This window comes from Protomyctophum bolini (assembly GCF_963924005.1).
Source record: "Protomyctophum bolini genome assembly, chromosome: 16".
Lineage (NCBI taxonomy): Eukaryota > Metazoa > Chordata > Actinopteri > Myctophiformes > Myctophidae > Protomyctophum > Protomyctophum bolini.
Window position 1 is genome coordinate 19,015,960 of NC_137877.1, and position 12,067 is coordinate 19,028,026.

The 12,067-nt window shown below is 42.9% G+C and overlaps 1 protein-coding gene across 1 annotated transcript; it reads right to left on the bottom strand.

Moving 5' to 3' along the window:
• Positions 1-900: 900 nt before the first annotated feature.
• Positions 901-1,959, bottom strand: LOC308330858 (kelch domain-containing protein 3-like; the record flags this gene model as incomplete). Its single annotated transcript, XM_080785932.1, has 1 exon — positions 901-1,959. The coding sequence occupies one exon, from the start codon at positions 1,957-1,959 to the stop codon at positions 901-903; it is 1,059 nt and encodes a 352-aa protein (XP_080642058.1).
• Positions 1,960-12,067: the final 10,108 nt, after the last annotated feature.

The following is a 12,067-nucleotide window of genomic DNA, read 5'->3' on the forward strand; positions in this document are numbered from 1 at the left end:
TCCTGAACTGCTTATTTTACAAAGGTCACAGTCATTCAGAAAGTGTTCATGAGCTGGTCCACCTGGCTCTTGTTGAGTAAAATGATTCATTCCATCGACCTCCCGGAAGACAGAGGAAGACAGTTTGCCTCAGACAGAGCAAACAAATATGCCAGCTGGAATTGCTGGATAGTGACAATGACGTAGATGACCATACCTTCTATTATAAAATACCTTGTGTGTCAAGGAAATATGTCACAATGTAGAAGTTAAAATACTGTCAAAAAACTATTTCAGCTGGTCTTTAAGAACAATCGTTTTGGTTATGCTAAAGTAAAAATGTGGGTACTCTTCAAAGATGGGAGAAGTATTCAAATAAGAATAAAAAATCGAAATCATGTGAGGATCCACATGGAAACAGCGTGACTCCATTGTGGATCAGACACGGTGACGCCAGTTGTCTATGACGTATCTAAGATGTAATGCAGCAAGCATACAAACATTACATTCACACTCAGGCCAAGGAAGACACTCAACCCATTTTCAAACCGACCTCATGGTAGAGCTATATTAGGCTGCTTTGTGTTTTTGGCCTATAACTTCAATATGAACCATAGAGCATAATACAATAAAAAGGAAATAGTTGAATCATGACGTACTGTATAGTCCATGCCCATTTCTGCCTACATTTCCCATCATTTAACATTTTCTTCAAAAGGCCTGTTTTGCTACTCCTACAGATTTTGTTCAAAACTCACCGTTCCATTTCGATTGGCAATGATTGCCTTCCACAATTTGCGGGGGTGGCCCATTTAAAAAAAAAAGTCAAAGCTCATGAATGCAGCGTCAATCTACCCCAGATTTGAAGCACACGCTGAGTGGCCTCTAACAGCAGAGCCAAAGGTGATTTCACCCATAGCTTTAGTCGGCACCACAGATTCTACAAAAATGATCGTTGCATGTCATGGCTGCCAGTTCCCACCTGATGTTATGCGAGAGGCCTGACTGCTTGAAATTGTACCGAGTAACCGCTAGCTTGCATAACATCTGCAGACTAGGACTTAAGTCTAGGATGTACAAGTTATCTACTGGGCACCATCCTCCAAAGAGGATGATATGATCTCCCACCATGCAACAGCACATCCTAGATGTCTGACATTGTGGGCCTTTTCCCTTGGGCTCAACTCTCTTCCAGGAGTAGGTCGTTGGATTGAATTTCCACAGATCATTGAAGGTCTGGTTAATGCTTTTGCCACCAAATATGTACAGCTCTCCATTGTAGGCAAAGGCTGAATGACCCCAGCGTCCTTCCGAAAGAAGCTGTGCAGAAGGTGTGCTCAGCCAAAGGTTCGTCTCTGTGTCGAACACTCTGATGCTGTTGTAGGGGTTCTTGTATTCGGTCCCTTGACCCCCAAATACAAACATTTTTGTCCCGATGATGGTGGCAGAGTGACACAATGAAGCGGGTGCCAAAGTTCCTCTGGTGTCAATCAAAGACCAGACTGTCGTGGTGGTGTCCAACTTGTAGATGTCATTAGTGCATCCAGTCAGCTGGGTGTACCCTCCAAAAATATACATGACCTTCTCCAAGACACAGGCCGTGTGGCTGTGCCTGGCCTCCGGAACAGTCCCAGACATCTGCGGTCTGCACCATCTGTGGTTGTCAACATCGAATGTATAAAGCACATTGCAGTACTTGTCCACGTAATAAGTACGCCCGCCCCATACGTAGACAGTGTCTTCTACCAGCACTGCTGTGTGGCCCCAACGAACGGAGGGAACATCGAGGGGACATTCCTCTCTCCCGGTTTTCACGAGGGGCAACTTCATCTGCAAATACACTGCGTTGAATATGTGCACGTCGACCTGATGCATGCTGCAGGACTCGGTGCAGCAGCTCCTGTACGCCTTGTGTCCCACGGCAATGGCAGCATAGCTGTATCTCTTTGGTCCTTTCAGGCACGCCGTCCAGCGCAACATCAAAATGGATAGAAACAGACTATAGCTCTGTGACAAAAAATGGAGCGTTTCCGCGTGCTAAGTGCTTATATAGACTCCACAAGAGGGAGTGAGGTGTCGGGTGTGCAGTCTGCCCAAATATGGAGATGATGACGACATGATAGTACAGACGTCATAGTACTGACATAGAAACTAAGGTTCCTGGGGGCACGGTGGCACAGTCGGTAGCGCTGTCGCCTCCTACAGCTAGAAGGTCCCGCTGGAGACACTGTGGGCGCTGGGGTTGCCGGGGGTGTGTTCTCTCCTTCGTCATCATACCATACCCTAGGTGGGGTTGGAAAAAGGGCACGTTCTCCCCATGTCCCCTAGGGTACTGTAGGTATACCCAGAGTAATATAGTAAGAGAGTGGCGACACTAGCGTTGACTCCCATTGTAACAGAACTACAGCCCATAGGCACATACATACATTAAACATACATTCAATTCTCTTCATTGTTTAATGGCATTTAATGTTTGTGTTAGCAACTAAAGAAACATTAAACTCTGTCCATTGTCAATGGCGTTTTTAATGTTTGTTTAACTAAAAACAAACATTAAACCTGTATATAGGAAGGAACTGGTTGGAATAACTTGTTCCTTCCACACACTACGTCCAACCAGGGGAAAATCCCCTGTCAGGTGGTAGTGGGAGCGGCTTGGACTCCTCATGCATATAAGGAAGCATGAGGTCAGTCTGTTGCTTTCCCCAGGTTGGCAGAGGAAGTGAAGTCTGTTGACACTGGGTGAAAATAGTGGGTCGCAAAATCGTGGGATGAAAAGGTTCACAGGAATGTTACGCACACCAGTGGCCATGGGTGATGGCCCATGCCATAAGGATCTGAGTAACTAGTGTTCTAGAGACACACTTGCAGCCCTAATGCTGCAAGTGTTCCATGAAATGGTGACTCCTCATCATCAGGCATGTCTTTGAGTGGAGACCTTCGTAAAAGAGAAGGCATCGGACCAAAAGGTGTAGCACCGCGTCTGGCTCTAGATTTATGGTCTAGTCTCCCATCGTCTTTCAGAATAGTTATGTTGCTACGAACACCGCAAACAAGGACAAGGTCAGGGAAATGGATGGTATTACTCATGTTTGTGCTAGTAAGTATAAGGGTTGTAGTTTTCACATTCACAGACTGTCCTCAAGGGATGTCCGTGATGGACACTTCTTTGCAGACTTTCGGAGTCAGACTGCTCAATGTTATGGCCCCTGATGGAGCATTAGCCCTCAAACAAAATGGTCAGAGATAAACTGTTATAGCTTCCCTTTAACATGCTTTTTATGACATAATGCTTTATGCCAGTGATTCTCAACCTTTTTCATTTCGAGCAATTCGAGGAATCCCAGTTTGATGGTTGATTGTCCTGGAAATGAAAGGCTGTGTCAGAAATGTTGGGTCACAATGCAATTAAGTCACGGGGCGGTTAGTGACTTCACTTTATTGCGGCCGTTATCCATTGACGCTATTGCAACAACAAACAGTATCTCTTATGCAATATGCCTCTTTTGGAGTTGTGCAATTGGACTACAAAGGCATGAAACCAACCAACTGAACAACAACTTTTAACTTATTAACCTGTAGTGGAAATAAGTCTCAGGACTTTCTTGGGTAATCCTTGATTTACTGGTTTCAATGCTTTTCAAATCAAATGAAAGTTATCTGATAGCAAAAGAGAGAGAAAGAGGGAGCTCTGTCATAGATAGAAACACACACACACACACACACGTGCAGAGGGAGATAGTTATCTGTGCTAGTGCAGCTGGGTTCATGCCATGCCATGTCATTGGTTCCTTACGGGCAAACATCACACTGTCACTGTATGCAGGGCGTGCACGCGCACGCACACGCACGCACACACAGAAAGGGGGACAGAGAGCGCTACAAAGAGATAGGCAAATAAACAGGAGCAGATTACACAGCAGCTTAAATAGATACACAATGTGACTCACTGTGACTGTGTGCACAGTCACACACACACACACACACACACACACACACACACACACACACACACACACACACACACACACACACACACACACACACACACACACACACACACACACACAAAGATTCAAGAGTGATATTGATATTGTTAGGAACCCTTATTATCTCACAGTCACACCCATGCACGCACATGTACACGCACCCACACACCCTACCACACACACACCCTACCACACACACACACACACACACACACACACACACACAGCGCAAGTAGGCTACTGAACTAAGTTCCAACGTTGGTATAAAAGGTAAATAAAAGGTTTAAGGGATTTACAGCAGTTGTAATAGACATTAGTTAGTAGCAGTACTTGCGCGCTATGCTTGCACACAAGTAGGCCATGTATGGCCTGTATACTTGTGTGCAAGGCGCAAGTTGGCACCTCGACAGAGTGCATTTTTTGCATTTGGCCCCTATGTGAGATCATACTGTAGCGATCCACTCGAGCCCACAGTGTTTCTTCAGGAACAGTATTGTTCTAGTTATTATCGCTGTATCATTATTATGAAACACGCCTGATGATACATGAAGTTCATGAATCCTGACCTGTAACGTAATCTCAATGGCTTTGGAGTGAACAAAATCAAACGGACATCATCAGTATAGGCCTGAAGATTAACCAATAGCAAGGCCATAAACAGAACCAAGGAAAGAATATGCATTAATAACAAGGACAATAAGATTAAACAATCAAAGAATAGACCATTTTTTACGAAAAATATCAAATCACGGCTGTATAATACATTTTTATCCCACAATTTTGCAACCAATTTCTTCCACCCAGTGTCAATTAGTGTCAATGGGCGCTACACTTCCTCTGCCAACCTGGGGAGGGCAGTGGACTGACCTCATGCTTCCTTCTATGCATGAGGAGTCCAATCTGCTTCTTTTCACCTGACAGGGGGGAGTTTCCCCGTCCGGACGTAACATGTGGAAGGAACACGTTATTCCAACCAGACGCGGAGGAGAGAACACGCCCACGGCGTCCCCAGCGGGACTCTAACCCTCCTAGCTGTGAGGCAGCACTACTGACTGTGCCACCATGCCCTCTACGGCTGAATATTCAACTAGATCCGCCAGGTCAGGTGCCATACAGTAGGTTATTGTTGGCCAGCAATGTTCGCGGACAGACGGACGGACGGATGGACAGACGGAGTGGAAAACATACTCTCTCCCATTAGAGACAATAACGTCAGAAAGATGACAGATAGAGAGAGAAAGAGAGAGGGGGATAAATGGAGAAAGATGGGATGGTGTTGGAAGCACATGAGATTGCCAGAGAGGTGCTGAATTCTCCCTGGATGAAGACTGGGAATGGGTTGTCACTTGTACTTTCAGCTTCTTGTCTTTGTCCCTTCTCTAACCTCTCTCTCTATGTTTCTTTCTTCTTGTCTTTGTCCCTTCTCTAACCTCTCTCTCTATGTTTCTTTCTCATGTTCCCCAGTCTGACCCATAAAGTCCCACTGTGCAGTGCTCCCAAAAAGACACAGACATGCGTAGTGTCCTCAGGGATTTAAGCAGAGATGATCTCATGAGTTAGGTCCAAGTCCAAATAGCAATTATACGGTATGTGAGTTGCGTGAAAGGACCGCCCCTACATCATTTCCTAATCTATTTGACAATATTATGAAAAACTATATGTGATGTGGTCAGTTTTGCTGGTTGTTACAGTTATGTCTAGAGTTATTCTGAGTAGTGTAAAGGAGCACTTCACCCATTTGTAACCTTACCATAAGAGTGGTAACAAGTGGTCGTTACTAATAACCATAATAAGATGGCACAATTTCCAACAACTCATTACTCGTGTCATACAGTATATTGGTGGACTGTGGACAGTTCAGAAATCTGCCTATTATCGGTTGGGCATTCCATGTTAGTTAAAACAGAACTTCATCTTCCTGGAAAGATCTTCCTACTGAAATGGTGCCATATAATGAACAATAGTGAGGACCATTTACCGGTATATGAACATGGGTTGAAAATGGCCCAGAAGTGGACCTTTCAATGTTTCTTAATGTCTCTACTTCTGGGGTACCAGCTGGCACATTTGGCTCGGTCGAGCATAACAAGATGCTTCTGAACAGTTTCTCGTTTGACCATGAGGTAAAATGCCTGTTAAGCTCTGGTGCATAATTAATAGTTAAAACGAGCCTTCTAGAAGAGCATTCATCTGTCCCCAACATTTGTGTATACGCCTGTACCAAACCTCTACATTGATCAGAGTCAAACGTCTTGTGCATGGCATGCTGCCAGTAGGCCAAGGAAGTAAATCCCTAAACATTAGTTTTACATTTTGTTAATATTTTCTCTTTGTCAATTGTGTCTGTTCCGCTGACCCACCATATTTAGTCAAGACTGATCATCAATATAACTGATAATATCAATATGGCATCATCAATATAGCGTTGTAAATAGTGCCATTATCATAGTTCACCAACATTAATCTAAAATAACCTGATGATAGTGCTGTCGAACCGGTCTTGGAATCTATATGAAATGAACAAATTATCCTCTTGCTGAATTGAACCTCATCGATTCAGACTCACCCCGACACCGCACACACACACCACACACCACACACACACACACACACACACACACCGAGGTCTAAAATAAGTCCAAAAGAAGCAACAAGGGCACGGCTATTTCAAAATAACTGATCTACAATCTCACAATGATGCTTTGCGAGCTTATAGATACAATCTTGTAGGGATATAGGGGCATATGAATCTGGGGGTCCTTGTCATGAAACTGCTTAAGAACCACTGGTTTATAAACAACATAAGGAAACAAGCCCAAATAAGCAACTATATACACTTTAGGAACAAACTCACAAAACCACAGCTACTGCTGTACCAAAGTTTACAAGCGACTTTACAGAAAAACAAGCCCAATGTCACTTATAATAAGCAGACATGGCAACACTTATTTGTGACCCTTTCATCAAAAAATATGAAGGGGGCAAGCAGCTGTTTGCTAAACAGAACATTTCAGCCAATCAGGAGAGAGTACCACTTTATCAGCTTGATTTTTGTTTTATAGTGTTCTAGTTCAATTATCGTCTGCTCATTTATTTATGCCATCACTTCCAATTCCACTTGTTTAATCATACTGGTCATAATTGGTATCCTGACCTGATAATGCATTTCTGACCTGAAATCAGATTCTAAAAATGTCTGTTTGAAAATGACAGTTTTCTGAAAAAGCTATGTTTCTATGTCAGTCGTTCTTCGATTTTTCAAAAATAGCAGACCTACAAGCTGCTACGAGCCCCCATGCAGTGAATAATCCTGTGAGGGCACAGGGACATTGTGCACTGTGACTCTTCAACTCATTACTGCTGGTTGCCTGTGATGCTGCTGAACTGGGAACTGTGATTTATTTGTATGCTTGCTCGAAAGTCAATAAGGACCAGAGCATCAGCTACAGCTACCGTATTCACAATCAAAAGAGGGGGATGTATTTTAGTGCGCTGTCTGTGTGTGCCTGGGTTGCAGGACACGAGAATACTGTTCAGTGCTGAGTGTTCACTGTAAGCAGTGCACTTGTATCTACTGTAAGAGTTTGGTGTGTGTGTGTGTGTGTGTGTGTGTGTGTGTGTGTGTGTGTGTGTGTGTGTGTGTGTGTGTGCGTGTGTGTGTGTGTGTGTGTGTGTGTGTGTGTGTGTGTGAAAGCGTGCGCTGCAGTGGTCTATATTCTATATAACACAGTGAAAGTAGGTCAGGAGAAAGGGACTGTAGACGACAACATGAACTTGTCACCTTGAATTCCATTAGAGGAGAGAGAGAGAGAGAGAGAGAGAGAGAGAGAGAGAGAGAGAGAGGGTAGAATTGGTTAAGGAGAGGGAGACCAGAGGAGAAGGCAGAGGGCAAGGGAGAAGATAGATAAAAAGAGGAGAGGGGACACGAGGAGGAGGAAAGAGGGAGTAAGGTGAACTATAAAGATGCAACTGAAAGTGTGGTTGCCTCTTAAAATATTCACTCTTTATCACAAGGGTTTTATATAAGTGGAGAGGCTGATGTCATATGTCATACATATGACATCAGCCATAGACCACGTAGATTATTATGGCATCAGCATGATGGCATAAAAACCCCAAGACCCACATGATGTCAGAAGTTATACTCATACGAAACATACCAGTAAGATGCCCTGAGGGCAAGAAGTGAGCACACTGGGTGACGGCAGACTTGAGGTTTGAGGTGCATGCATGCATGGTGGATTAATTTTAGACAATATAAAACATTGAACATTGAAGAACCAGAAGAGTTTACTTTCCGGAACCATTTCTTCTTAGATTCTCTAACTGTTTTTAATTGTAATAACCCTAAGGACCTCCATGACTCTTAAGAGCCAAATAATATTTGGTTCTGTGATATAATTCAAGCCATCCTTTCTTCACTACAGTCTTTGCAGACTTTGCACTGGTAAAAATCCTACAAAGGAGGGACTGAACGTTTTGGGAAAGGTTAACGCATCTTGTAACTAAATAGTAAGTAACTGATGTAACTGTGTGTGTGTGTGTGTGTGTGTGTGTGTGTGTGTGTGTGTGTTTTTATTTATTTTCAGCCATCACATGTTGGAACATGATAAATCCATTACCTATAAAGGTCACAAGGCTATGGCATTAATGGAGTTGCTATGTTCGCAATGACTCAAATATGGCAGGGGTAAGGGTGGTCCAGATGGGTCACTTTGTCCACTTACAGTAGGCAGTCTCTTACCGCTGTCATCCCCATTTTTATCACATGTCTATATGACAACTCAAATACTGTAGGAGAGAGCACTGTGGCTGTTCTAGCCAGTAATGCATACTGGTTAGATGAGCTGTGAAGGGATCACAGATCTACTTGTCCATGTCACTCGTCTGAAAAGTTGTCCACCAAAGGGCACGAAAAATGGCCAAAACCACTTGAGCTGAAACAAACTGCCAAACACGAGGCAATGGACCACACAGCTCAACTATTTTTTTACCTATAATTTTTATCCCACAATTTTGCAAACCATTTTTTCACCCAGTGTCAATTCGGTCTAATTAGGTGGGGCAGCGGACTGACCTCATGCTTCCTTCTATGCATGAGGAGTCCAAGCTGCTTCTTTTCACTGGACAGGGGGTAGTGTCCCCAGCCGGACATAACGCGTGGAAGGAACACGTTTTTCCGACTCTCCTGGCTTAACAACAATTTAGATTATTTGTCGTATGACAAAACTGAAAATCAACAAATTTATAACACATCACTTTGTGATGCATTGTGAGGTTGGTGGTCTTATTTTCACTATATAAAAAAGGACTCCAGGATTAATGTAGTTAACATTTGTAAAACACAAGTAACCTACTGTAACTACTTCAAGTTCAAGGCAATGGAGAGAATTCATATGAATGTACACTGCATATCATCAGGTTTTTCATCACCCCAAAGATAAAACAGAAACAGAGTGGCAATGCAGGAAGCAGTCCGCTGGAGGAGGTGTGAGATCTCCTCGGCCTATCACGTTCATTCACATCATGTTAGTCTCTGGAGACAGACTGTTGCCTCACAGTTTCCAAATGCTTCCGCCTAGGAGTACATCGGAAGCACTGAACATCGGAAGAAAAGGAGGCCGATGCTCACCACACACACTTTTATTTTGCGTATTGCGTAAATGAGTCCCTATATTTAGGCAATATTACATTTGAACGTTCTTGCCGTGACCGACAAGTACAGTATCTTCTCCATACTCTTCTACCGTACACAGCACTGCCGCAGCCAGACAAGTGATAGCTATGTATCAAAAGCCATTCCACCAGACTATGGAGCAGTTTCCACCTGTCAACCATCAGGCTGTTGTACAAGCGCTGAAGCCCTGTCCCCATGTCAGTCTTGGTGACATATAGGTCGTCACACAACCATTGTCACTTAATGTATATATGGCTATGAATACACTCCATTGCTGCTATACTGGCGCTATCTACAGTATGTCTGATATTTTTCTCAGACTTGCACAAGAGACAGTTGATTCTATATTATGCCATCTATATATATATACACACCAGTTGATAATCTGTATCTCTACTTGCACAAGAGACTATGATATTGTGCCTAATTTCTCATTTTCAATTTAGTGAATTTGACATTGTGTCTTGTTATTTGTTTCTCTTGTTTATTTCTCTATTCTTATGACTATATTTTGAAACTGCAAACCATTGGCAGCTTGTATGAAAATATATTTCACACCTACAAACCTGTCATGCACAAGGAACTTGGCCGTTAGAACCGAAGCCACCAGGGTGGTGTCTATGGAAATAGCTTGATCCTGCAATGGGGCAGGACTTACCTGGGAAGAAGAGCTGGGTTCTGTTGTCTGGGTTCAGCTAGAGGTGTTGAGAAGACATCAACTGGGAGATGGCAGCCATACATGTACTGGTGCACTCTTCAACCTGAGTGGCAGAGGGGGTAGGGAGGGGGAGGGGAGGAACAGACTAGTTGACTGTCATCGGCATAGCAGTGATAAAAATATTATGAGCAGAGGTGATAAATTAAATTATGAGCAGAGATGACAGAGCCAAGAGATTTTGTGTACAGGGTCATGTGACATTATGTGAGAACTGGAAGTTGAAGTTTATATAATGCTCACAGCTAGTTAAAACAATTGGCACGGCTTGGCTGAATGCTTGATTCTGATCGGTCAATGACTGAATTCAGTGGTTCAATAACAGACCGTTTAATCAAAGACTCAGCACCTGCTGCGCTGCTTGATTGGTTAATCAACAGATGAACATTGCTCTCAATAATGTTTAAAAAAACATTTGAATGGACAATGCAGTGACCGAATGTATTCTAATTTATTAACACTTCCCGTTGTTTTCCAAGGTGATACGATAAAAAGTAATCAGTGATCAATAGTTTGATAAAACAATCAATTAATAACCGATCCCTATTTTGGGCATGTCACATAGGTGACAATTAAAAAGAAAAATCTTTCAACACGTTCAAAGTGAGAGCCGATCTTACTGATATACATTCAATATACATTGATACAATTTATTCAATATCATCACAGGTTTAATGTATTCATTATGTATTTGTGTTACAAACACATTTATATTACTTTAAAGCTTACACAAAGTATCATTGTGTAAAGTGATGTAGCCAAACAGGAGACATACAACGCAGGACAGGAGCCGGATTCAAACTCAGGTCCTCGTGTTTCACAACATGGTCAGTTTACCAAATGTCTGCAGCACCAGACACCCCAGAGATTTTAGGCTTTAAAATACACTGCTGAAATCAGGTCCACTGGTAACCTACATTTTGTCATCCAGAAGTAAGTGTCCAGAATATCACAGTACCAGAATACATCTCACCAGGCAGTTAATTGTTGGCATTTCATTAATTAATTCATAATCAGAGTCTGTTGGTTCTGCTGAAGCCATTATACCTTCTGGTCACAGTGTCTGAGCAAAAGAGCAAATTCAATTTGGATAATTTAATTTAATCTAATTTAAATGAGTCTGCAGTGCTAATCAGACAGCTACTAGTGTAGAGATGTGCATATTCACTTGGATGTCAAAGATCTACAGAGCTTAACCAACACAATTTCACTTACAGCACCTCTGACATGTATTTGATCAAAGAATTATCACTTCCTCACCCTTTAAGATCGCTGTTATTGCCATCTACAATCGGGGCCACCCACTGTTTAACAATGTTGGTCTTTGGACAGCCATGCCAATAAAACTACTTGAATTAATGGACTGAAGTGAGCTGAAGGATGGAGAGAGCAGTGGTGGACAAAGCACTCAACCACCCCAGTACTTGAGTCTATATAGATACTTTACTCATGTTCAAATATGTACAAAGTACAGTACAGTACTCAAGTAAATATACTGTACGTATGTTGTTACTGTGACAGAGAGAGAGAGAGAGAGAGAGAGAGAGAGAGAGAGAGAGAGAGAGAGAGGGAGAGAGAGATAGAGAGAGAGAGAGTGTAATTTGGTGTGCACTACAGTGCAGTGGGGCGGAGTGGAACAGAACCGGCCTGTCTGTCACAGTGGTTGGCACAAAGATCACAACACCCTTAGACCACAGGAGGCCTCGC